Source organism: Pseudonaja textilis, chromosome 1 (assembly GCF_049901715.1).
Source record: "Pseudonaja textilis isolate UNSWEBS1 chromosome 1, rPseTex1.2, whole genome shotgun sequence".
Taxonomy (NCBI): domain Eukaryota; kingdom Metazoa; phylum Chordata; class Lepidosauria; order Squamata; family Elapidae; genus Pseudonaja; species Pseudonaja textilis.
The window spans coordinates 4,957,034-4,983,774 of record NC_141990.1 but is presented as its reverse complement, the minus strand read 5'-3'; the positions used below and the strand labels follow the sequence as shown (position 1 = coordinate 4,983,774).

The 26,741-nt window shown below is 47.4% G+C and overlaps 1 protein-coding gene across 1 annotated transcript in view; it reads left to right on the top strand.

Moving 5' to 3' along the window:
- TEX14 (testis expressed 14, intercellular bridge forming factor) overlaps positions 1-26,741 on the top strand; it is an 82,696-nt gene that overhangs the window by 15,528 nt on the left and 40,427 nt on the right. Inside the window, exons 5-18 of the mRNA XM_087923399.1 lie at positions 136-217; positions 1,084-1,214; positions 1,523-1,636; positions 3,133-3,256; positions 5,412-5,590; positions 7,047-7,198; positions 7,813-8,003; positions 9,265-9,412; positions 12,996-13,157; positions 13,206-14,044; positions 16,998-17,089; positions 19,329-19,411; positions 23,262-23,587; positions 25,274-25,639. Of these exons, the coding sequence (XP_087779525.1) occupies positions 136-217; positions 1,084-1,214; positions 1,523-1,636; positions 3,133-3,256; positions 5,412-5,590; positions 7,047-7,198; positions 7,813-8,003; positions 9,265-9,412; positions 12,996-13,157; positions 13,206-14,044; positions 16,998-17,089; positions 19,329-19,411; positions 23,262-23,587; positions 25,274-25,639 (2,989 nt within the window). The remainder of the gene's footprint in view (positions 1-135; positions 218-1,083; positions 1,215-1,522; positions 1,637-3,132; positions 3,257-5,411; positions 5,591-7,046; positions 7,199-7,812; positions 8,004-9,264; positions 9,413-12,995; positions 13,158-13,205; positions 14,045-16,997; positions 17,090-19,328; positions 19,412-23,261; positions 23,588-25,273; positions 25,640-26,741) is intronic.

The following is a 26,741-nucleotide window of genomic DNA, read 5'->3' as shown; positions in this document are numbered from 1 at the left end:
GTAGGAAATAGATATGTTTGTCGGTTTTAAAAAATAATAAGCTTTGCTAGGGAAACACAAAACGGTCTTGTTTGTTGCTGCTCCATCTCATTTCCCAAAATCCCCCCCCTCACAGTTCTCCCCCTTGTGCCTCAGGGGAGCCGACAGCCCTCTTGGGAGGTTCATGAAACGTGCGAGCAGCATATCGCAAAGCATCTTCTCTTTCGGCTTTGGGAAGGTAAGAGGACGCATGCACAGGGTCAGGGGTCCCACGAAGGGCCCAGGACGGTGTGAAAAATCCAAGGAAGTGGGTTTTAGTGGCCCTCAAAGAGAATCTTCTGAAATTGAGAGCGGTGGAACAGACTGCCCCATGATGTGAAGCAGCACTTTTGGGTTTTGGAGGTCTTCAAAGAGAGGCTATCGGATGGCATCGTGGGATGTTGCCAGTTCTTCTCAATTCTTCCTTCCTTCTCTCCTTCCTTTCCTTTTCTTTCCTTCCTTCCTTCTCTCCCTCCCTTAACTTGGCTTCCTTCTCTCATTTTCTTTCTTTCCTTCTTCTTTCTTTCTTTCTTTCTCGCTCTTTCTCTCTCATCTTCCATGTTCTGTCCCTCTCTCATCCCTCCCTTTTCTCTCTCCTTCCTCCCCTCTGTTTTTTTCCTTTCTTTCCTTCCTTTCACCCCTCAACCCTCCTTCCTACCTTTCTCCATTCTCCTTCCTTTTTGTTTGCTTCATTCGTTCATTCTTCCTTTCCTTCCTTCCCTCCCTCTTTTATCCTTTTTCTCTTTTCCCCCTTTCTCCTTCCTTCCCCCTCTCTCCCTTCTTTTTGCTTTCCTTTCTCCTCCATTTCCCTCCCCTCTCCTTTCCCTTCTCTACCTTTTCCTCTCCCCCTCCTCCCCGTTTTCCTTCCCTTCCCTTTTCCTCCCCTCCCTTTTTCCTTTGCTCCCTTCCCCTCTTCCTCCCTCTTTTATCCGTTTTCCCCCTCTTCTCCTCTTCCTTTCTTTCTCCCCTTTTTTTGCCTTCCTTCCCTTCCCTCCCATTCCACCTCTCCTCTCCCCTCCCTTCCTCACCCTCTTTTCTCACCCTTCCTCCTCTCCCTCGCTCCAGTTTTTTCTCACCAGCAAGAGGCAGCTCGGTTACCTGGCATCGCTTCCCATCATCGCGGACAAGGAAGTGGTTCAGGCGGATGATGAGCCCACCTTCTCTTTCTCCACAGGGCCCTACATGAACATGACCAAGTAAGTGTCCCCATAAGGCCTGCGACGCCAAGGCAGGCCCTGGCACGAACCCAGCCTCCGCTCCCTGTCCGACCCACCTGTCAGGTGACCCTTTAAGGTTCCCTTTTAATGCCTCCAACCTGGCTCCGGCGAACCTGCCTTCCAGGGTGGTCGTCATGCTAAACGCCCCACGCCCCCACCCTAATCCAACCCGGTTCCTTCCACCTTCCGCCCGCTCTCACCTTTTCCCTCCTGCAAGGCACCTGTGTGTGGCAGGTGAGGCAAAAAAACCGACCCTCCCCTCTTTTTTTCCTCCCCCCCCCCGACAGCCTGATGTGGGGAGGCAGCCGCGTGACCGTGAAGGAGCTGAACATACAGCCTCACCAACACTGCAGCAAGCTGCGCCTCTCCGACCTCCTCTTGGCTGAGCAGGAGTACAGCAGGTGCGTTCGAAAATCAAAAGCCACACCTTTAGAACCTCAAAACAGGCTTTTTATGTACAGTTTCATCTCGTCACCCAAGTTTCCTCCTCCTTGAGTCTCATTCCCTCCTGTTGAGGTAATTCCCCGTTAGGAGAATGAGCGCATACAGGGAGACGTATTTGCGAGGAGTGTTTGAATAATACACATACAGCACACAGATACACTGTACAGTAAATGTAGGTTTTTACTTCCAGAAACGTTAAGCAAAGTCCAAAAGAAGGCAGTCCAAAAGTCATTCACAGGTAAATCAGTCAGTTTTCATCCAGGGATAATCCAAATATCAAATTTCAGTGTCAAAAAAACTGTTCAGTATCAGACTTACATTAAATCCAGTTATATCAGTCAATTAGAAGAAATGGAGGAAACGCAATACTTTCCAACAGAAGGAAACAGAGATACTCACTCAGACACACTCTCTTCTGAGACTAAGACTAAACAACCCAGGTTTCTGGCTCCATCTTATGGCCATTTGAGAAACCACACCCAATTGCATGCTCTTGCATTTTCTTAAAGATACAGTTTTAAAATGTTTATCCTGGTTTATATATTTCTAACCCAAATAGCTGTTAGGTGACTCATATTCCTAATACCTCCCAAATTCAAGCTCATTGGATTTACCCTCAGGTGTTGCAAGCTAATCCCAGGATGTCTCCAGGGAGAATTTCCACCTTTCGTTACGTTCTCCTCCTCCGTAGCCCTCCGTACCTCTTACCTGGGCTGCCCACGTGCCATCTTTCCCTAGCGTTAAAGAATGCAGCATCCCCTCATCAGGGCCTCTTTCTAAGCTCTATCATATACTACCACTTTCCCAAAGAGATTATAACAACACACACCTACCCCAAACATCATCATAATATAAAAGGCATATACATAAGATGAAAATATCAAAAGGCTTAACAATGGAACACGTCAAATGTATAAAAGCAAAATAGGTGCGTACAAGGAAATATATTTCATTTGATAACAGATTAACAGAATTGGAAGGCACACCGGAAGGTCATCTAGTCCAACCCCCATTTGTGAAACCTTTTAAGCGTCTTACATGCCATTTTGTTTTTTGAATTCACTGATTTCTAACGCGCGTGTGTGTGTTTGCGTAAAGCCACAAAGCTTTTCGTGCATGGCCTTCTGCAATCATCTTCATCCTTTTAACAACCCTATAATCCCTTGCGGGGTAGGATCTGGGCAGCCGAATGGGAGCGGAGTGTTCACTGGCCGGATGCCCTTCCTGTCACCAGTGCGGAGTTACATGTAGCAGATATATTCTCGTTGTGCCCAGAGAGAGAGAGAGAGGAATATCTGCCTCTGACCTAGGATCGACTCACGGCCTCCTGATTGTGAGGCGGGATCTCTACCTCTGGGCCACGCGCACCACTCCTGCACGAAAGGGAGAAAGGGGCTTTCGGTCGTAGGCTGTCTTCTCCGCCAATGGGGTCCTCTCTTCCCCCGCTTTGCAGCCAGCTCCACCACCCTCACCTGCTGCTTCTGATGGCCGTCTGTCTGTCCAGCGACTTGGAGAAGACGCGTCTGGTGTTCGAGCGGGTGAATTTTGGGTCTCTCTACAGCATCCTTCACGAGAGGGTAAACCTTGCGCCTTCCTAAAAGCTGTTTGTGGGGTGTCTCTTGTCGATTGATTGATGGATGGATGGATAGATTATATTATGGCTCCTGAGATGTGAATGCCTGTCTCTCTTGTCTGTCCTTGAACAACTCTGCAAGGTAGGACAGTGTGCTGAATGGATTTAAAGGGGTGGTGCTACCTGAATCCAGCTTCAGGGAGGACAACTATGGCCGCTTTAAGACCTGTGGACTTCAACTCCCAGAATTCCTGAGCCAGCATGGCTGGCTCAGGAATTCTGGGAGAATCCACAGGTCTTAAAAGAACCATGGTTTCTCGCCCCCAATCCGGCCTACAAATTTAGTGCTTCTTTAGCAACTATCTCCTCTTGCCTGTATTGTCCATACGACCTGTGGCCTCCTGACTGGGGAATTCTGGGAATTGAAGTCCATCCTCCTGAACGTATGCCATAGCTGGGGAATTCTGGGAGTGGAAGTCCGTCCATCTTAAAAGCATAATGGCTGAGGAATTCTAGGAGTGAGAACAGTACCCTCTCCTGGCCACATGAGAAACTGCAGGCCCAGTTCTATCTGCAGAAGAGAGTCCCTTAGGTAGTTTTAAGAGATTGATAAGAGTTTGAAGGCACCTTGTAGGTCATCTAGTCCAACCTCCGCACAAGCAGGATACCCTACATCATTTCTCACAATGAAGCTCCCACAACTTCCAGAAATGAAGCTCCCACAACTTCCGAAAGCAACTTCTATTCCATGGGTTGATTGTTCTCACTGTCAGAAAATTCCTCCTTATTTCCAGGTTGAATCTTTCTCCTTGTTCAGTTTTTGTCCATTGTTCCTTGTCTGGCCTTTGGGTGCTTTGGGAAATAGCTTGACCCCCTCCTCCTCTCTGTGGCAGCCCCTCAAATATTGGAAGACTGCTATCATGTCACCCCATCTCTCTTTTCCTTAAACTAGACATATCTTCTGTCCATCCATGGTTTGCTCAGATGTCTTTCTTTCTTTCTTTCTTTCTTTCTTTCTTTCTTTCTTTCTTTCTTTCTTTCTTTCTTTCTTTCTTTCTTTCTTTCTTTTCCTTTCTTTCTTTCTTTCTTTCTTTCTTTCTTTCTTTCTTTCTTTCTTTCTTTCTTTCTTTCTTTCTTTCTTTCTTTCTCTCTCTCTCTCTCTCTTTCTTTCTCTCTCTCTCTCTCTCTCTCTCTCTCTCTCTCTCTCTCTCTCTCTCTCTCTCTTGTCTTTCTGTCTCTCTCATCCTTCCTTCTTCCTTTTCTTTCTTTTTCTTTGGAGGATAGCTTGACCCCGTCCTTTCTGGGGCAGCCCCTCAAATATTGGAAGACTGCTATCATGTCACCCCTGGTCCTTCTCTTTCTTAGACTAGCCAGGCCCAATTACTATTGTTGTTATTCTTTAAAGTTATTATCCATGCACCTTACCACAGGGTACCGCTGGGACAGCTTACAACAGTGGTGGCTAACCTTTTTGGGCTCCTGTGCCAAAAACTCTGCGTGCGCTTGCATGCTGACGCTCACGTGCCAGCACCCAGAAGGCAATGTCTGCCCCACCCATGCCCCTATGCATGCACGCGCAATACCCACCCACCCCCGATGCCCCCTTACCTGCACTGTGCCTCACAGCTGATTTTTGGGCGGGTTTGAGGCCTTTTTCGGCCTCCCAGAGGCTTGAGGAAGGCTTCTGCAGGCTTTGCAGGCCGAAAACTAGGCCCGTTTCGCCACTTCCGGTATTTTCGGAAAGAAACAGGACGTAACAAAACGGGGTTAGTTTTCGGCCTGCAGAAGCCTTCCTCCGGGAGGCTGAAAAAGCCTCAAACCTGCCGAAAATCAGCTGTAAGGCGCGCACATGCGCAGTGAGGTAAGTTTGCCTGCAGTTCATGTGCCGGCCCAAATGGCTCTGCGTGCCGCTTGTGGCACACGGGCCATAGGTTCACCATGACGGGCTTGCAATATCCAAAATTATATGAATATTACAAAAATGGTGTTTTTTTTAAAAAAAAAACAAACATTTTATATTAATTTACCTGTGCACTTGCAATATTTCTGCACAGCCCACCTCCCCTGGACTTTTAGGGGATTCAAACTCTCGTAGGCAACGTTTCTTTTCTTTTTCCCTTCCTCCTTCTCGCCCCTTCCCATCGGCCCGCTCCCTCCAGCGCTCCGAGTTCCCGGTGCTGCACATGGAAACGATTGTGCACCTGCTGATCCAGGTGAGCGATGCCCTCCGCTACCTGCACCTGCGCGGCTTCATCCACCGGACCCTCAGCTCCTACGCCGTGGTGATTGTGCTGACTGGGGAAGCGAAGCTGACCAACCTGGAGCACATGATTGAAAGGTGAGCCCACGCCGCTTCCCCCCCCCCCCCGCCCTTTTCTCTTCCGGTATCCTTTCCCTCCCTTTTCCTTTCCTTTCCTCCCCCAAGAAGGAAGAGACTGGACAGGCGTTTGTCTGAAGTGGTATAGATTCTCCTGCTTGGGCAGGGGGTTGCACTAGATGACCTCCATGGTCCCTTCCAACTCTTTTATGCTGTGTTCTGTGTTCCTTCAGTTTGCATCCCTTTCCCTTCCCACATTCCTCTTTTCTCTCTTCCCTTTTCCTTCCCTCTTCCTTTCCCTTCCCTCCACCTTTTCTTTCCTCACCTTTTTCTTCCCTTCCTTCTTCCCTCCACTTTTCCTTTCCTTCCCTCCCCTCCTCCTTTCCCTTCCTTTCCTCCTCTCTTCCTTCCCTTCCCCTTCTTTCCTTTCCTTTCCTCCCCTTTTCCTTTCCTCCCCTTTTCCTTTCCTCCCCTCTTCCTTCTCTTCCCTTCCCTCTTCCTCCCCTCCTCCTTTCATTTCCTTTTCTCCCTTCTTCCTTCCCTCCACTTTTCCTTCCCTTCCCTCTTCCTTCCCTCTTCCTTTCCTTCCCTCTTCCTTTTCTTCCCTTCCCTCCTCTTTTCCTTTCCTTCCTTTCCTCCTCTTTCCCTTCTCTTCCCCTTCTTTCCTTTCCTTTCCTTTCTTCCCCTTTTCCTTTCCTCACCTCTTCCTTCTCTTCCCTTCCCTCTTCCTCCCCTCTCCTTCTTTCATTTCCTTTCCTCCCCTCTTCCTTCCCTCCACTTTTCCTTTCCTCCCCTCTTCCTTCCCTCCTCCTTTCATTTCCACTTCCTTCCCTTCCCTTCTCCTTTCCTCCCCCTTCCTTCCCTCTCCTTCCTTTCTTTTCCTTCCCTTCCCTTTGTTTTCCTTTCCTCCCCTCTTCCTTTCCTTTCCTTTCCTTTCCTTTCCTTTCCTTCCTTCCCTTCCTTTCCTTCCCTTTCCTTTCCTTTTCCCTTCCCTTCCCTTCCCTTCCCTTCCTTTCCTTTCCTTTCCTTTCCTTTCCTCCCCTCTTCCTTTCCTCTCCTCTCCTCTTCCTTCCCCAACCCATCCCAGATTCTCACAATATAGCTTTGCAATAAACTAGAATTCTCCCATTGGGGTGACAATTCCAATCTGGTTTACTTGGCGCAGCCAGCCTCAGTCTTGTAAGTCTGAATCTACGGCCCTCCCTTCCTCCCTCCCGCCTCCTTTACTCCCCGAAAAGCTAGGGAGGGTCCCTTCCAAGTCTCTTTCTTTGCCCCTTACGCAGCAGGGGGCTAAGCCACCTCTTATCCGATCGTTCTCTTTGCCTCTGTCTCCCAAGGTCTTTCCCTCACACCGTGGTCTTCCATTCCCCACCTCCAGGATGTGAGAGATCTCCAAAGGATGGTGGTCTTGGCCCCCCACCCCAGAGGGGCTACCTGTTCTTCCCCAACCCTGAGCATCATCTTCCCTTGTCAGCAGCAAAGACGGAGGGGAGCACAGCGACCTGACCCGGGTGCCGATCCCTCCCCAGCTGTACAAGTGGTGCGCCCCAGAGGTGATCTTGGAGAGGACGGCAACTTTCAAGTCGGACGTTTACAGTTTCTGTGCCGTCATGCAGGAGGCGTTTACAGGTGCAGCAAAGAATGAAACACTCATTTTTGTTTGCTTTTCCTTCTTGGTTTTGTACTTAAAAAAAAATTAATCGGTGTTTTTCCTCTTTGAGGCTAAAGATTGTCTAAGGTAAAGGTTCCCTTTAATGCCTCCAACTTGGCCCCCAAGGTCCAGTTATCCTCGGCGGGAGATCAGACTGTTCCAAAAACAGTCTACGAAGAGCAGAAATGCAGTCCGAACCCAAAGTAAAGATAATTAGAAATTTTAAAAAACCCAACACAAACCACACTGAAGTAATTAACACGGCAGGCCAGGATGATAAATTGCAGGCTTCCGACAGATAACGCAGCACCCACAGTTGGGAGGATGCCAAAACCCAGATAAGCCTCGACAAAGATAATGCACGCTTTGCTTCCAGCAAGGAGCTGTGTGCAAACCGCCCCACTTATATCCTGTTCTCCCAGCTGCAACTAATGAAAGGGATCAGGGCCTTTTTCTCTCCCGGAAGCCACGTTGCTCCTTTCTCCGTTCCTCCCTGCTGCATTGCTCTTTTAAACTCCTTCCCCACCCCCATGGCAACTATAAACTGGGCATAGAAGATGTTTTTATGAGTTGACGGTGTTTTTTTTTCCAGACACCATTCCCTGGGAGGGGTTCGACGGTCCATCCATCAAAGATCGCATCACCTCCGGCCAGTGGTTGGAAGCTGACGCTAGGCTCCCCAAACCTTATTATGACATGGTGAAGACGGGCCTGGAATCCAGGCCCAAGCAGCGCACGATGAACCTGCAAGATATTCGCTACGTTCTAAAGAACGACTTGAAAGTAAAAAGTGGAGGGATTTTAATTTTAATTTAATTTGTCTTAAAAGTTGCTAAGTTTGGAGAGCCCTGAATTTAAAGGTTTCCATCACGTTCCCCATTTCCCTTCTTATCTGTTCCGTGGGGTACCGCAAGGTTCCGTCTTAGGCCCAGGACTCTTCAATATCTTCACGCGTGACAGATGAGGGAATAGAAGGGAAACTTAGCAAATTTGCAGGTGATACTAAGCTGGCAGGAATAGCCAACATCCAAGAAGATAGGCTCAAGATCCAGATGGATCTCGACAGACTTACAACACTTGGGCCGTATTTAACCAAATGAAATTCAACGTAGAGAAAAGGAAAGTCCTACACTTAGGCAAGAAAAACCAAAAGTACACATATAGACTGGGTGAAACCAGGTTTAACAGCAGTAACTGTGAGAGGGATCTCGGAGTCTTAATGGACAACCAGCTAAATAATGAGCCAGCAGTGTGCTGCAGCAGTCCATTGTGTTTGCCAGTACAACAAAAAGGTTTGCCATCACCATCCTATTATATATATGTCTATTTTTATTTCTTCTATTTTTTTTCTATATTAAAAAATGGTGTGTGTGTGTGTGTGTGTGTGTGTGTGTGTGTTCCAGTATAACACTGGAATGCCTCAAGCAATTTCAACCAAATTTGGTACACAGACAGCTTACTCTCTGGAAATAAATACTGTGGGGGTAGGACACCCCTAACATCCCTCAGAGTGTATGTTCTTAAGATGCAGCCTGTTGTGCCTGCAAATGGCTTCTACCGTACTGCCTTAAAATGGCTTCTACTGTACAGTGCTGTGGAGTTGCCATGGTAATGGCTTCACAGTACTCTACAAGGGGGCTGTCTCTGGTAATGGAGAAGCTCCAACATTACGTTTGTTCTGGGTCGCCAAAATAAGGGCTGCTTCTGTCTAAAACAGGATTAGGATAAATAAATACCCAGGCAATGCCGGGTTATTGGCTAGTATAATATAAAGTAAGACAGGATACTCCCAACACCGGAAGTTTTTAAGAAGAGATTGGATAACCATTTGTCTGAAGTGGTGTAGGGCTTCCTGCCTAAGAAGGGGGTTGGACTAGAAGACCTCCAAGGTCCCTTCCAACTCTGTTATTCTATTCTATTAACAGAAAAAAACTACGTCCATCAAATTTAAATGTAAAAAATGAATAATGGACCACTATCTGGACAAAGGGTTCTGCTAACCGATTCTTTGTTTTCCTTTCTCATTTTTTTAAAAATTTTGCAGGAGTTACTAGAATCTCGCAAACACCGTCCCGGGCAGGAACCAGAATCTCCCAAGCCTGAAATTCACTCCAATATCAACATCTGCTTGCCTTCCGCCTCGGCTTTCGAGGTGAAGAAGCCAAGATTGCAAGACGAAAAGGCTCACATTGGTCAGTGTCCTCTTCGGGGGTTGAGAGGCTGTGCATAAGGGAAAAGGGGGTAAGATCTCTGCTTGGTGAGCTTTCCCCCACTGCCCAGGAATTCTGAAACGGAGGGGTAAATTTGGGGAGGGGGAGAGAGAGCAGAGGTTAGTAGGTGCAGTAGGCTATTTGGGCCGGAAATTGGCGTCAATTTGCAAAGTCTGGCAACTTTAAGCAACTCAAATATTGTTACGTCGGATGAATCAAGTCACCTGTTAATTTCTTTTTTCTTTTTTTATAAACTTTATTAAAGTTTTACAGTTTTAAAAACAAATCATATTTAAAAACTTTTGCAATACATTGTGACATCAGCTTTTCCGTATTAATTCATTCATATATAAAATATATATACACACATACACGTACACATATGCATATACATATATATATATATATGTGTGTGTGTGTGTTCTTACATTTTCGTGGGTACTTACATGTATGGTATTCAGCTTTGTTCGGGTATTTTCCCACGTCATTATAGTTGTGCTTTTAAAGTTGTAGCAACGCTTCGGCAGAATCTCATCTGCCATCATCAGGCTTCTGTATTGGGTTCGTCTGTGAGTCAGACTTTCACAGCCGTTTCAGTTCAAACAGAAACGGCTTTTTTAATTTAACAAAATTAAATGCCACCTTCAATGAACATTATGACTATGAAAATAAAACACAAACAGACATCCTTCACGTTCTATACACTGAATTGAAAACCCCTGATATTGCATTAATATTGCACTACACAGTAGAATTCAAAAGAGCTACAGCCCTGGGATAGAAGCTGTTTTTCAGCCTATTTGTCCTTGTTTTTATTATTATTGTCCTGTACCGTCTGCCAGATGGTAATAGTTCAAAAAAAGGGTTCCCAGGATGACATGGATCTTTGAGGATGTTTTGAACTTTCTTAAGGCAGCGGAAGATATAAAGCTCTTACAAAGAGGGGAGAGGGCAACCCATGATTCTCTGGGCAATGACATTAACCCTCTGGAGCGCTGCCCTGTCTGCCCCTGTGCAGTTGGCAAACCTTACACAGGTGCAATAAGTTAAAGTCCTTCTCCACTCCGCAAACCCCACTCCCTTCTACCACTGATGATGTTCCCTAGTTTGGCAGTGAACTGTCTGCAGGAGAATTGCCAGCTCAGAGGACACCAGCAACCCCCACCAGTCATTCTTCTCCTCTTCCTCCCACAAGATTTATATACCAATATTAGCTGGGTACCCGCGCTTCGCTGCAAAACTATGTGATCAGGCAAGTTTTTGGGGAGGAAAATAAGGAGAAGAAATTGTGCCTCTGCCTACCAGCATCCATCGGTATTCATCTGGCTAGTGTCCTGTCAGAGTGTGTGAAGAGTTGAGGGCTGTTTGGAAACTGAAAGAGTATTTGCTGTGTGAGCAAGGAGACAGCAAGGAGCCTGGGCGTGGCTTAGCTCAACTGTTCTGTACTAAAGCTGCTTGGTGTTGTGAAACTGAAACTCCTCTGCTTGTGTTTTGCATTTGGAAGAGATTTCTTTCCAGGTGGGGAGGGGGAGTAGAACTCCTTAGCATCGGAGCGTGTTAATAATAATAATATAGGAAATACTAATAGCTCTGATGGTCATTTTGAAAAATCCTTTCTTAGTGAGCCCCTAGAAGCCAAGAGGAACATATGCGCCAAACTTCAAGTTTGTAGGCTTTACGGTTCTGGAGATTTTGTGATGATGTGCGAGTGATACCTTGCTTTTATATATATAGATACTTACCCTGAGAGTGTTCGTGAGAATGTTGTTTTCTTCTTGGTGATTAAAAAGAAAGCAAATCCCACTCTGTTCTAGCACTGATGATGCTACCCAGTTGGGTGATTAAACATCTGCAAAAAAACAACAAGGCTCAGAGAACGCTGAGGACCTGATACAAATTTTGGCACACAGCTCCTTTTAAAGGACCACGTCGAAATAAGACAGATCTCACTGGGCTTGTTGAATAAACGCATTTGCTGTGGGATTTGTGCCATCAGGGCTCACAGATGGATAGTCCTCAACTTACGGCTATAAATTCCCTAGTTTGCATGATGATGTTCTGTGCATAATGTCAGTTGCCCCGTTCTACCCTGCAGCCACCCCTGCGTGAATCAACCTCTTGTCTCCAGCCAGCCAGCCACACAAAAACCTGTTATAGTCATTGACTTTGCCAGTGAGATTGAATGGTTAAAGCGCCAGACTAGAAAGTGTGAGACTGGGAGTTCTAGTCCTGCTTTGGGCATGAAACCCAGTTGGAGGACTTCGGGCCAATCACCAGCAGACTCTGAGTTCTAGTCCCACCTCAGCTATGAAAGCCAGCTGTCTGACTTTAGGCCAATCACTAGGAGACTGGGAGTTCTAGTCTCCTTAGCCATGAAAACCAGCTGAGTGGTTTTGGGCCAATCACTAGGAGAGTGTGAGTTCTAGTCCCACCTTGGATTTGAAAGCCAGCTAGACGACTTTGGGCCAAGCATCAGAAGTCTCGTGAGTTCTAGTCTCGCCTCAGCTATGAAAGCCAGCTGGTTTGACTTTAGGCCAATTACCAGGAGATGGTGAGTTCTAGTCTTACCTTAGGTTTGAAAGCCAGCTAGGTGACTGGGCCAATCATCAGAAGTCTCGTGAGTTCTAGTCTCGCCTCAGCTATGAAAGCCAGCTGGCTGACTTTAGGCCGGCCACCAGGAGACGGTGAGTTCTAGTCTCACGTTAGGTATGAAAGCCAGCTAGGTGACTGAGCCAATCACCGGGAGACTGTGAGTTCTAGTCCCACCTTAGGTTTGAAAGCCAGCTGGGCGACTTTGGGCCAATCACCAGAAGTCTCTGAGTTCTAGTCTCGCCTCAGCTATGAAAGCCAGCTGTCTGACTTTAGGCCAATCACTAGGAGACTGGGAGTTCTAGTCTCCTTAGCCATGAAAACCAGCTGAGTGACTTTGGGCCAATCACCAGGAAATGGTGAATTCTAGTCTCGCCTCAGCTATGAAAGCCAGCTGTCTGACTTCAGGCCAATCACCAGGAGATTGTGAATTCTAGTCCAGCCCTAAGCATGGTGGCTGGCTGGATGACATTCGGCTCAATCACCAGGAGATGGTGGCTGCAGAGTAAAGGGAACGGAGCAAGTTGACATTACGCAAAGAATATATTATCATGCAAACTAGGGAATTTATGGCCATAAGTTGAGGACTATCCATCTGTGAATCCCACAGCAAATGCATTTATTCAACAAGCCCAGTGAGACGGCCTTACCCATGAAAGTCAACGTGTGGTGACTTTGGGCCAATCACCTGGAGACGGCGAGTTCTAGTTCCACCCTAGCTACGAAAGCCAGTTGGGTGACTTGGACCCAGTCCCTCTCTCTCAACCCAAACCACCTCACAGGGTTGTTGTTATGGGGAAAATAGGAGGAGGAACGCATGTCGGATATGTTCACCGCCTCGAGTTATTTATAAAAAAATAATAAAGGCAGGGTATAAGCGAATAAAATTAAAAGAGAAATCGTTAGCAGGTTTGAAATTGGATTGAAATCCCCTTGACGCGCTTCCTCCCACCGCCATTCTCGCTTTGTTCCTCAGCCAGAAGTTTCACCGTGACCAGATGCGCTGTTTCCTCGCCGGAGATCAAACCTGTTGTCGTCCAGGTGTCAGAGCCAGTTCTCCGCACGGCGCAATCCGGCCCTTTCTTCGAGAGTCATTTGAATGACCTCGTCCAGGTCCCCGAGCCAGTTCTCCGCTGCGGCGCAATCCGGCCTTTTCTTCGAGAGTCATTTGAATGACCTCGTCCAGGTCCCGAACCAGTTCTCCGCACGGCGCAATCCAGGCCGTTCTTCGAGGGGCATTTGAAAGACGCGGAAGAGGACAGCAACGCCAACCTGAGCTTGTCCAGCGTGCAAATCAACGAGATATACACTTGTTACCCAGAGCTGGGGGACGAGACGGAGGGGGACGAGATGTCGAGAACCGAGCAGGACCCCGATTCTCAACGAGAATCAACGAGTTCTACCGGCGATATGACCGACCTCTCTTCCCCTCAGCTGGCCGAGATCCAGGATCACGAGGCGAGCCTATCCTTGGACGAGGACCCGAACGGCGCCTCGGTGATGAACGAGGTACTCCGAAGCACCCGCGGCAAAAACGGGAACGTCCGGTCCCAGTTTGAGCACCAGTTCGGCAAGTGCGTTCTCGATCTCAAGATTTGCCAGACTTTGCTCCAGCAAGCGACGGATTCCCTCTGCCGCACCGAAACCAAACTGGGTGCGCTGGAGAGTTTTGACAAACCTCGGCAGCTCTTTTGGGGCACCCAGGCAAAGGAGCAACTCCCCGTCGGGATTCCCGCCCAGGGTTGCCATGAGAAGCTGGAGAACATCTTGAGAAGCATTCAGCCTCCCTTAAATGGCGACTGCGCCCTGCAGTGGAAGACGGTGGCTCCTCCGACAGAGGGCTACGTGCCACCGCCCTTCCGGGTTCCGGGAGCCTACAGATCCCTGGTGGTCCAGTCTTACCAAATGGCTGAAAACAGGCCCAAGAATGTCAACCAAAGCCAGGATACCACCTACTGGAGCGATTTTGGACCGGAAACACCCAGAAGTCCCCTAAATCCAAAAGGAACAGAGCCAAACTATCAGGTAAAGCGGGACAGAGAGTGGAAGCTCATTTGCAACCTGTCGCGGGCTTGGTTGGCAGCGATTACGTTGCTTTTTCATGGGGAAGGTTTTTAAGATCATGGAAGATCCAATGTAGAACCAAGGAGAATGTGATGCCCCCGTTGGAATCTGATTCCAAGGGGGAGGTCGAACAGCTGACAAGGAATGGGAGTGTGGCTCTGGTGGCTTTGGAGAAACTGGGGAAGGTCACAATCCAGCTGGGCATTCAGAAGAAGACCCAGGCCCTCACCCCCCTCTTCATCCTAGGGCACGCAGCGAGAAACGGAAAAGGGAGCAACCTGGCTTATGGGGGAGGAAAGGGCCCTGATCCCCTTCATTAGTTGCAGCTGGGAGAACAGGATATAAAGTGTGTTTGTGCACAGCACCTTGCTGGAAGCAAAGCATGCATTATCTTTGTTTGTCACGTCTTATATGGGTTCTGGCATCCTCCAACTGTGTGTGTTTCGTTATCTTTTGAAGTCTGCAATTCCTTATCCTGCCCTGTCTCGTTAATCACTGGAGTGTGGTTTGTGTTGGTTTTTATTTATAATTTAGATGTACTTTGGGTTCCGATGGAATTTCTTCCCTTTCAAAACTGTTTTTGGGAGTTTTTTTTCTCCAGCCGATGATATCTGGACTTTGGGGGCCAAGTTGGAGGAATTGTAGGGGCTTTACCTACTTCTGTGACTTTGTTGCTTTTGCGCCATGCCCCTTTGGGTTGTCACAGAGAAATTTCCTGAAAGAACGATTACGGACAGTCCTCGACATACAACTTTTTGTTTAGTGACTGTTTAAAGTTACAACGGCATCGAAAAAGGGACATGATTGTTTTTCACACTTGTACAACCCTGGCAGCCTCCCCTTGAGGTCACGTGATTGAAATTCAGATGCTTGGCAACTGACTCGTACTTACGATGGTCTCCGGTGTCCCGGGGTCACGTGATCCCCTTTTGCGACCAGATTCACTTAACCGTGCTGTTAAGTTAACAACTGCCGTGAATCACTTAATAACTGTGGCAAGAAATGTCGCGAAAAGGGGCCAAATTCACTCTCAATAAATGTCTCACTTAACAACATGAGTTTTTGGGCTCAGTTGAGGTCATAAGTCGAGGACTAGCTCTCATCACAGTGTCCCGAGGTCACATAATCGCCGTTTGTGGACTTCCCAACAGGCTTTGGATAAGCAAAGCTCAATGTTGGAAGCCAGATTTGCTTAACGACTGCAAAACTCGCTTAACAACTGCAGCGATTTGCTTAATGACTGACATGTTGTAAAATTGGAGGTGACTCGCTTAACATCCATCTTCATTATCAGCAGGAAGTCCTGGTCTCGATTCTGGTCGTAAAACGAGAACTCCCGGTAATTCATGTGCCAAAATCTTTTTCCTTCTCCAGAGGCTGCATTGACAGTAGAATATATTTGTGCACCTGATGGAGATTGTATTGCAAAGTGGCAGATGGTTAATTCGAACTCCCCTCCCAGCTCCAGGTAGTCTTCGACTTATGACCACCAGGGAGCGTCCACTTTTCCATCGCTAAGCGAGACCGTCGTCGAGCGAGCTTAGCTCTATTTTACGAGCTGTCTCTCCCCAGCGGTAAAGGGAACCCCTTCAGTTGTTAAAACTAGCAATGGTGGTCATTAAGCGAATCCGGCTTCCCCATTAACTTCATTCGTTGGAAGGTCGCAAAGGGGGACCCCGGGACACTGTGACAGTCATAAGTATGAGTCAGTGGCCGAGCATCGGAATTTTGACTATGCGAGCATAGAGATGGTACAACGCTAAATAAGGGCTAAATAAGAGTCACTTTTTTTCAGTGCCCTTCAAACGGTCACTAAATGAACGGTTGTAAATCGAGGTGTCAGGGTTCCGGCAATTGCCCTAATTAAATCATGAGCCTTGAGCCAAGTTTCCAAAAAAGTCAAAGGATTTATTAGGAGCAACATGCCGGCATTAACCTATGATAACCCAAAGGGGCGTGGCACAAAAGCAACAAAGTCACAAAAGTAGGTAAAGTCCCTTTAATTCCTCCAACTTGGCCCTCAAGGTCCAGTTATCATCGGCTGGAGAAAAAACTCTCCCAAGAACAGTTTTTAAAGGGAAGAAATTCAGTCCGAACCCAAAGTACATAAAAAATAATAAATAAAAAGCAACATAAACCACGCTGCAGCCATTATCGAGACAGGGCAGCAGTTGGGAGGACGCCAGAACCCAGATAAGACTTGACAAAGATAATCCAAGCTTTGCTTCCAGCAAGGTGCTGTGCGCAAACGCCCTTTTTAAATTCTGTTTTCCCAGCTGCAGCTAATGAAGGGGATCAGGGCCCTTTCCTCCCCCCTAAGCCACGTTGCTCCCTTATCTGTTTCTCCCTGCATGCCCTAGGATGAAGAGTGAGGGGTGAGAGCCTGGGTCTTCCTCTGAATGCCCAGCCGGACTGTGCCCTTCCCCAGTTTCCTCCACAGCCACTGGAGCCACGCTTCCACTCCCTGTCAGCTGTTCGACACCCCACCCCACCCCACCCCCAAATCAGATTCCAACAGGGGCATGACATAACCTAAATGAAGCCAACTGTGGCACATGTAATTTACAGCCACCTCTGACCCTGCCTTTCCCCCCACCCCCCTGGGTGTGTCATAAATCACACTCTCCAACAGAAGCAGGTTCACGCGCTGGGTGTCATCCATCATGTTCTCCAATGGAGGATTTTCCCCAGGTGGAAGGTGAAGATGGTAGCCTAGGCTACAATCTTTGAAAGGTAAGGGTGGAATGTACTTTTGATTTTAAACTGCCTTGCTATTTCTTCAGGTTTTTCTCCCCCCCGCTTTGCAACTTTGAAAACAGGCATAGGAACTACCTGCACAGAAATTGTCATGTGCCCTCCCCTCCCCGCTGCCCCTCCCGGCCCAGATCGCCTCCTTATCAGTGTGGGTTTTTAGCTCTTATCCCCAGGGGTGACCTTCAGGAGGAAGAAGAGCTGCCAGCTACGCCGAGGAAGCTCCATGTTGGATGGGATCAAAGCATCAGACGGGTGAGTCCTCTTCCCTAAAATCCCCGGTTTGTAGCACAAGAGAAATAGGGATGTAGAGGGCAGAGGAAAAGCGCAGCATCCGGTGTACGTCGCGCCTACCAAGAAATCGGTGGGGCGGGGGAACAGTCTGAATTCTTTCCACCAAGAGAAAAACCGTAAAGTAATCGTTCATTGACACCTACAAGGATCTCGACTGACTGGAATATTGGTGTCGTGCCCCTGTTGGAGACTGACTCTGAGGAAGAGGAGGAACAGCCAGCAGGGAGTGGAAGGGTGGCTCCAGAGGTGGTGGAGGAGGCTGGGGAAGGGCAGAGGCCGACTGAGCAGGCAGAGGAGAACCCAGGCCCATCCCCTCTGCATCCTAGAACACGCAGAGAGGAACGGAGAAAGAAACAACTTGGCTTATGAGAGAGGAAGTGGCCATGATCTTCTTCAGGGGCTGCAGCTGTGACAACTGAAGAAGAGGACGGACATGCGTATGGGCAAACGCTGGAAACAAAGCGTGTTTTATTCCTGGATGGAGGTTTATCTTGGTTGGCGTTCTTCCAACAGACCATACCTGGTTATCTTCTTGAAGTTTGTAATTAATTATCCTGGTCTGTCGTGGAACTTTCTTCAGTGCGGTTTGTTTTTGGTTTTTTTTATCGCTTCGTTATCTGCTCTTTGAGTTGGACCGTATTTCGTTTGGAATGTTATGTTGGAAAGAAGGATTGCGACTCCAACTGTGAACAGTTGAACAGTGAAGCCAAGTGGGAGGCATTAAAGAACATTTATTTACGTTTTGGTTTTTGTTATGTTTGTGGGACACTCCAGGTCATCACAGTTGGGCACTATCTAATAAAATTAGTGGACCAGAGGAATTGTGTCGATATAATTTACTTGGACTTCAGTAAAGCATTTGATAAAGTAGACCATAATCTACTACTAGATAAAGGAGTGGGTTAGGCAGCATCACCACCAGATGGATTCGTAACTGGCTGACCAACTGCACTCAACGTGTAGTCCTCAATGGAACTGCATCTCCATGGCAGGAAGTATGCAGTGGGGTACGTACCCCAAGGCTCTGTCTTAGGCCCAATACTCTTCAACATCTTCATCAATGATTTGGATTTGGGGATAGATAGGGAACTCATCAAATTTGCAGACACCAAGCTGGCAGGAATAGCCAAACTGTGATGACCCCAGGGTGGGATACAAAATAAACACAGTCACAAAAACAGGTGGAAGCCCCTTTTATTCCTTCACTTTGCTTCCAAGCTCCGGATATCCTTGACTGGAGACAAAAGACTCCCCCACAAACAGTTACAAGAAGGAGGAAATGCCGTTTAAATTGTAAAGAATAAAAAACAACACAAACCAGGCAAGATAAAGGGCTGGAGGACGTCCACAGATAACGTAACACACCCTGGGAAGGACGCCAAACTCAGAGAGGAACCATAAACTAGAGATATTTCCATGCTTTGTTTCCAGCACTGGCCCGTATGCATGTCCGTCCTCTTATCCAGTTGTCACAGCTGCAGCCCATGAAGAGGATCAAGGACCTCTCCTCCCAAGTAGACCACATCTCTCCCTTATCCCTGTCCTCCCTGCATGCCCTAGGACGGATAAGGGATGGGCCTGGGTCCTCCTCTGACTGCTCAGCTGGCCTCTGCCCTTCCCCAGCCTTCTCGACAACCTCCGGAGCCGCACTCCCACTCCCTGTCGGCTGTTCCTCCTCTCCCTCGGAGTCAGTCTCCACCAGGGGCGTGACACAAACTCTCCAGAAGATAAAGGCTTAGGATACAGAAGGATCTTGACAGATTTGAACATTGGGTGCTATCTAACAAAACGAAATTCAGTGGTGAAAAAAAGGAAGGTCCGACATTTAGGCAAGTAAAACCAAACGCACAGGTATAGTGTAGACGGTACCTGGCTCAATAGTAGTAACTGGGAGAGGGATCTTGGAGTCCTACTCGACAGTCGCTTGAATGGGAGCCAGCCGTGTGCTGCAGCTGCCCAAAAAGTCAACGGAGTTCTAGGATGCATAAACAGAGGGAGAGAATCAAGATCACGTCAAGCGTTAACACCACTTTATAAGGCCTTGATAAGGCCACACTTGTAATTCTGTTATTTAAATTAAGAGGGTGGAAAAGGCAAAAAAAAACCCAACCCTCTAGGATGTTTAGAGGTAACCTAGATAAAGTGGGGTCTAACTATATCTAGGGTCAGTAAAAACGATGCCATCAACCTGGTTTTGCAGGTCCTTCAAAAAAACAGCTCCTGAAATCTACGAAGCGAATTTGAGAAGCGAGGAGAGGAGAATGGCCCAGTCCGAATGGACATGTGAGTTTGGGGGTTTTCCAGTCCACAGAAATTGGGGAGGGGGAGGCATTTAAGTGAGCTTGGGGCTACGACACCCAGCATTCTCAGCCCTACAGTTAGGAGATCAACCCTGTTGGATCAGGTGAGGATGCTAACCTAGCCTTTGGGATCCGCTAGATGTTCTTTGGGGGCTCAACAAATGGAGACGTGGCTTTCTCTTTCTCCCCCTTTCTTTCCTCCCTGCCACAACTGGGATTTAGCAATGGTGCCCTCAGCTTGGTGGCATCATGAGGTCATCAAGATGGGTAACCCTTGATAGACCTTTGTTGAGGTAATTGAGACGGAGTAATGTTGAATAACACACGACCAGCACACAGATACACTGAATAGTAAAATGTAGGTTTTTACTTCCAGTAAACGGTTAAGCAAAGTCCAACAAGCAGTCCAAGTCATACATGGTTAAAGCAGTCAGTTTTTTAGGGTTAATCCAAATAACAAAGTCCAGTATCATAAACAGTTCAGTAAATAGACTCACAGCAATCCAAGGAGAACGACGATCGGCAACAGTCAATAGGAAAAATGTAGGAACCAAAACTAGCGAACATCAGAACATCTAGCACCAAACAACTCACAGCAACAACAGAACAGAACAACCCAGGTTTCTGGCTCCATCTTATGGCCGTTTGAGGAACCACACCCAATTATAATTTTAGCATTCCCTTAAAGAGACAGTATTAAATGTCTATCCTGGTTTATATATTTCCAACCCAACTGCTAGGTGACTATCAATTCCTAACATCTAGTCCCCTTTTAAGATCATCCAAAGTTTGGGGCAGTTAGTTACACAGATTAGTAATTGACTTTGGGCTGGTTCATTTCTGCCCATTAAGAATTCCTCATGCTGGCTGGGGAATTCTGGGAGTTGACATCTTGACTTCTTAAAGCCAATGCATTAACAGAGGGATAGAATCAAGATCGCACGAAGTGTGAAGGCCACTTTGTAAGGCCGCACTAGAATGCTTGCATCCACTTTTGGTCTCCACGATGTAAAAAAACGACGTTGAGACTAGAAAGAGCGCAGAGAAGAGCCACAAAGAGGATTAGGGGACTGGAGGCTAAAACATACGAAGAACGTTGCTGGAATTGGCTACGTTTAGTTTAATGGAAAGAAGGACTAGGGGTGACATGATAGCAGTCTTCCAATATTTGAGGGTCTGCCCCAAAGAAGAGGGGGTCAACCTATTCTCCAAAGCAAGGGTCGCCAGCCTTTTGGACCTCAGGGACCACCAAACTATTTTAAATCCCGTGGATCACCAATATGAATTTTGACTTACAGTGGCTTGCTGACATTCTCCCAGGGTCTCTGCAGAAAGCAGCAGAGACCCTGGGAAAATACCCCCCAAAAGTCTGCAGGAAAATTCCCCACCCCATTTTCCTACCGATCGATTGTTGTTTATTTGGGATCGCAGGATACAATCTCCAGCTCCGTTCTCAATGGGAGAGAGAGAGAGAGAGAGAGAGTGGGAGAGAGAGAGAGACTTTTGGCTACATGCAAGGAAAATAGCAGAAGCAGCAGAAGTCTTTCTTTCTCTCCCCCAAACTCCGCCAGAAATGAGTCTTCGTGAGACCTGTTGCGCCGGCACAGCCTCTTGGAGCAGGAGGCCTTGCAGGGTCCCAAAGACTCATTTCTGCCGGAGTTTGGGGGAGAGAAAGAAAGACTTTTGCTGCTTTCCTTGAGTGCAGCCAAAAGCAGAAGAAGAAAGAAGCGGAAAGAAGCAGCCCGGTGGCCAGGCCAGGCGCGTGGGGCGCGTGGGGCAAGTTCCCCCCTTCCTCTCTTTCCCCCTTCCCCTCACTACCTCATGTTGTTCACAATGCAAGCAACGCAAGCCTTGTGTTCCCACGGGCCAGGTGGGCGGGGCAGCCTTGTGTTCCCGCACAGCCTGGAATAATTGCTTTGGGGGTGACCTTTCTCTGCGGAGCACCAACATTTTCTCGCGGACCCCTAGCGGTCCCCCGGCCCACCAGTTGGTGACCACTGCTTCAAAGCACCTGAGAGCAGGACAGGAAGCAACGGATGGAAACTCATCAAGGAGAGAAGCAACTTAGAACTAAGGAGGAATTTCCTGACAGTGAGAACAATTAATCGGTGGAGCATCTCGCCTCCAGAAGTTGTGGGTGCTTCATTACTGCTTCATTACATATTTGTCTAGAAATGGTGTAGAGCTTCCTGCTTGAGCAAGGGGGTGGACTAGAAGACCTCTAAGGTCCCTTCCAACTCTTGTTATTCTGTGTTCTGTAAAGTTGCCAAAAGTTTTAAGAAGCATTGCTCTTTGGATAGTATAGTTGAAGTAGGGACAATCGGAACTTGTGCCTCGAGGGAGACCCTCAGAGAGCACTAGAACTCCCAGTCTCACACTTTCTACTCCTATCGCCTTGCCCACTGCGCCAAACTGGCCACCGGTGAGTAGAATACGGTGACATAGACAACAACCTCCCAATATCGGCTGCGGAAAAAGGAACCCCGTTGTTTCCTTTCTGCCCACTAGATGGCAGTAGAAGTCAGAGTAAAGGATTTATTTTTTATTTTTTTCTGTGGAAAACTTTTGTCAATCTTATTTATTTATACTCATTTATTAAATTCATATGCGGCCCATCTCACTTGATGCAGTGACTTTGGGAAGGCAATAAAAGATCGTTTGTCTAAAGACCGGTTGTGACAGTGCTGAAAAAAGTATTGACAGTCGATCCTCGTACTTGCGACCATCGTAGATTCCCAAAATTTGGGTTCTTGGCATTTACCATGGTTACAGCACCCTGGGGTCATGAGGTCATCATTTGCACCTATCTACTTCCAACAAAGCTTGCTGGTGGCAAGCGGTTCCACTGGTTAATTGTCCTCACTGTTAGATAATTTCTCCTTAGTTCCAGGTTGCTTCTCTCCTTGATTAATTTCCGTCTGTTGTTTCCAGAACGTCAGTGGGAAAGTATAACCGTGTTTCTAACTGAACAACCGCAGTGATCCGTTTCACAACGGTGTCAAGAAAGGCCATAAAATGAGGCAAAACTCTCTTCACAGCTGTCTCACTCAAGTGACCTAAAGATTGGGCTCAGTTGTGGGGCTGTAAGTCGAAGACTAGCTGTAGAGGTATTCCTCGGCTTGCGACCCAACAGTTGAGCCCAAAATTTATGTTGCTAAATGAGAAATGTGTTAAGTGAGTTTTCCCCCCATTTGACACCGCTGCTAAGCGAATAAACTGCCTTTGTTAAAATCAGTCACACGGTCGTTAAGCGAATGCGGCTGCCCCTTTGACTTTGCTTGTCAGGAGGTCGCAAAAGGGGATCATGTGACCCTGTGGCTGTCATAAATGTGAGTCAGTTGTCAGAACGCCTGCATTTGGATCACGCAACCACGGGGATGCCACAACGGTCATAAGAGTGAAAAACGAACATGTCACTTTTTCTCTGTGCCATTGCAACTTCGAACGGTCACTGAACAAACCATTGTAAGTTGAGGACTACCTGTATTTAATCCTGTGGAGCTTTCCTTACTGTAGGAGCTGAAGTGGTCAAGTCCCACTAAAACCAGTCCAAAGTTTTAATTTTAATTTTTGTCAGGATTCCGGCAGTTACCCCAGATAAATATTTTATGAGTTGACAAATTTAATTTAATTTAATTTAATTTTAGTTAATTTAATTTAATTTTAGTTAATTTAATTTTAGTTAATTTATTTTAATTTTAGTTAATTTAATTTTAGTTAATTTAATTTTAGTTAATTTAATTTTAGTTAATTTGTTTTATTTATTTATTTTAATTCATTTATTTATTTATTTAATCCAACCGGCACGTCCTTCTGTCGTGGTTTCCCTCCAGCCGAAGTGAAACAGATGGCCAAGCAGGCGGCCTCAGGCCAGCTTCATTTACCGACCCAGCAGCACCCTGCCAACCGATGGATGTTGCAGAGCGAGGTGCAGGGCGTCCAGACCGTTTTCCCGAGCCCCACCATCTGCGAGCGGGTCCGATTCTACCAGGAGAACAGCGAGGCGGGAAGGGGGCAGCGCAGCAGGGCCATCGGCGACCACAAGGCGCTTGGTGAAGACGAAAACCAGAAAACCCCAGATGGGCTCTTAGGAAGAGTCCCAGGCCTGGAGAAGGAAGGTAAGGAGGGTTTGAGTGACAGTTTCTCCACCTTAACCACTTGAAGATGTGTGGACTACAACTCCCAGAATTCCCCAGGCAGCACAGCTCGGTTCAGTGGCCTTTACTTCCTCATAAAAACAGACACTCCCCGAAAATAGCCAAAATTCATACATTTCACTGCCCCAGCGATGCAGATATAAGCTTCAATCTTGCCATGGTGGTTTGGTCCAGAAAGCAGTAGGCTCGAAATTGGGAGACGGTGAGTTCTAGTCCTGCCTTCGTCATGAAAGCCAGCTAGGTGACTTTCAGCCAATCACCTTGGAGAGGGTGAGTTCTAGTCCCGCCTTAGGCATGAAAGCCCACTAAATGACTTTAGGCCAATCACCAGGAGGCAGTAAATTCTAGTCCTGTCTTAGGTATGAAAGCCAGTTGAGTGACTTTAGGCCAATCACCAGGAGGCAGTAAATTCTAGTCCCGTCTTAGGTATGAAAGCCAGTTGAGTGACTTTAGGCCAATCACCAGGAGACGGTGAGTTCTAGTCCCACGTTAGGCATTAAAGCCCGTTGAGTGACTTTAGGGCAGTCACCAGGAGGCAGTGAATTATAATCCTGCCTTAGGCATGAAAGCCAGTTGAGTGACTTTAGGCCAGTCACCAGGAGATGGTGAGTTCTAGTCCTGCCTTCGGCATGAAAGCCAGCTAGGTGATTTTGGGCCAATCACCAGGAGGCAGTAAATTCTTGTCCTGCCTTCGGCATGAAAGCCGGTTGAGTGACTTTAGGCCAATCACCAGGAGGCAGTAAATTCTAGTCCTGCCTTCGGCATGAAAGCCGGTTGAGTGACTTTAGGCCAATCACCAGGAGACAGTGAGTTCTAGTCCTGCCTTAGGCATGAAAGCCAGTTGAGTGCTTTGGGCCAATTACCAGGAGATGGTGAGTTCTAGTACCACCTGAGGCATTAAAGCTACTGGGTGAATTTAGGCCAATGACCAGGAGGCGGTGAATTCTAGTCCTGTCTTTGGCAGGAAAGCCAGCTAGATGGCTTTAAGCCAATCTCCAGGACAGGGTGAGTTCTAGTCTCACCTTAGGCATGAGAGCCCACTAAATGTGACTTTAGGCCGATCACCAGGAGACAGTGAGTTCTAGTCCCACCTTAGTTATGAAAAGCAGCTAGGTGACTGAACCACTCATCAGGAGAGAGTGAATTCTAGTCCTGCCTTCGGCATGAAAGCCAGCTGGGTAACTTTGGGCCTGTCTCTCAGCCCAGCCTACCTCGCTGGGTTGTTGTGGTGGGGGAAAAGAGGAAGGAAAGAAGATTAGTTCCGTTCGCCGCCTTGCGTTATTCGTCAAAACTATTAAGATGGGTTAAAAAAAAAATTAAGTGAATAACCCCCTGCATCTTAATTCTTTTTTTGTTTTTAAACCCTACCCCTACAATGTACCATTGGAACGAGAAGCAGCGCATTGCAGGTATTGTGGCTGTGAATTTCCCAACCCCTTGCCTGGGTAGAAGCCCCTTCCCCAAATTAAAATGGCCAAGGAGCAGGAACGCAAATCGATTTGTGACATAATTGGTGTGCAACAGAGAGAGGCCGTCTGTAGCCATTTTTAACGTTCTGGGTACGTTCCCGTTTCCCTGACGGTTCTGACGCTGTCGGTCGCGAGCAGATTTGCCGGTCTCTGGCTCCCAGGAGAACCCCAAAAAGGGATGGATTTTTCCGAGTACCGTTTTCTTTTTAAATGCGTTTAATTGGCGGGGTGCTTTTTCCTTCTTCTCTAAAGGATAGTTTATTTTATTTTATTTTATTTTATTTTTTGGCTCTGGGGATTAGCTGTTTCATGGCTATTATCCTCCCCCGTCAAATCAGCCTCTGTTGGCCTTTTTCTGAATTATTTCTTTCTCCAGCCTGCCTGTCCTTCGTCCAAGAAACCGAGTTTTTCCTCTGCATGCTAATTCCGAATCCCACCCTCCCTCGTTTCCCTGGGTGGGGATGTTGCATTTCATCTCGTCTTAATTTATTCTTAGGCAAAAGCGGTCCGGCTCCAGCCTGCAAGAGTGGCGCAGCTCCACGCAAGCCCACGGGCCTTTCTGCCCCTTCAGAATATTCTCGACGGGTACGTATTTTGGGGGGCTCCTTCGTCCGCTGAATAATTAAACAATCATTCTTGGTCCAATCCCGATCCAGATCATTGAGCCAAAATAAAGACCAGAACCCCCATGACGTTAAACCATTCCAGAGATAATATTTTTTAAAAAGATCGCAAAAGGTGGTCACGAATCCTGCTTCGAGAGGGGGGAAGACCTCTCTAATAAAGGTTAGCGAGCGTATAGAATCCTTCAGTGCTCTTTGAGCTGGGTGCTTTGCTTGCAGACGTTTCGTGACCCAGCTAGGTAACATGATCAGCAGAAGGGAGTAGGGTTTGGGCTGTTTTATTTACCACACTTGCCCTGTCAGTGTGGGTGGGAGTTTTCTTGGTGGTTTCTTGATCAAGCTGTGGTTTACAGAGATGGATGGATGGGTGGATAGATGATAGATCGATACAGACACAGAGACACAGAGACAGAGAAGACACAGAAAGACAGAGAGAAAGAGATAGAAAAAGATAACAGATAATCAGAGTTGGACCTTGTAGGTCATCTAGTCCAACCCCTCTGCCCAAGTGGGAGACCCTACACCATTTCTGACAAATGGCAGTCCAGTCTCTTCTTGAAGGTCTCAAGTGATGGCGCTCCCACAACTTCTGAAGGCAACTTCTGTTCCATCGGTTGATTGTTCTCACTGTCAGAAAGTTTCTCCTTATTTCCAAATTAAATCTTTCCTTGTTCAGTTTCCATCCATTATTTCTCGTCTGGTGTACAGGCACTTTAGAAAATAGCTTGACCCCTTCCTCCTCCCTGTGGCAGCCCCTCAAATATTGGAAGACTGCTATCATGAGACACAGAGAGAGATAGAGAAAAAGAGAAAGGCACAGACACAGAAGACAGAGAGAAACAGAAAGACACACAGACACAGAGAGAGAGAGAGAGAGAGAGAGACGTAGAAGACACAGAAAGACAGAGAGAAAGAATCACAGCGAGCGAGACAGACACAGAAGAGAGAGAGAGAGAGATTAGATAGATGGATGTCCTTGGTTGCTTTCTGGGAAATATTTATTCACCCAACTAGGCAACATCATCAGTGCTAGAAGAGAGTGAGGTTTACAAAGAGGATGGAGG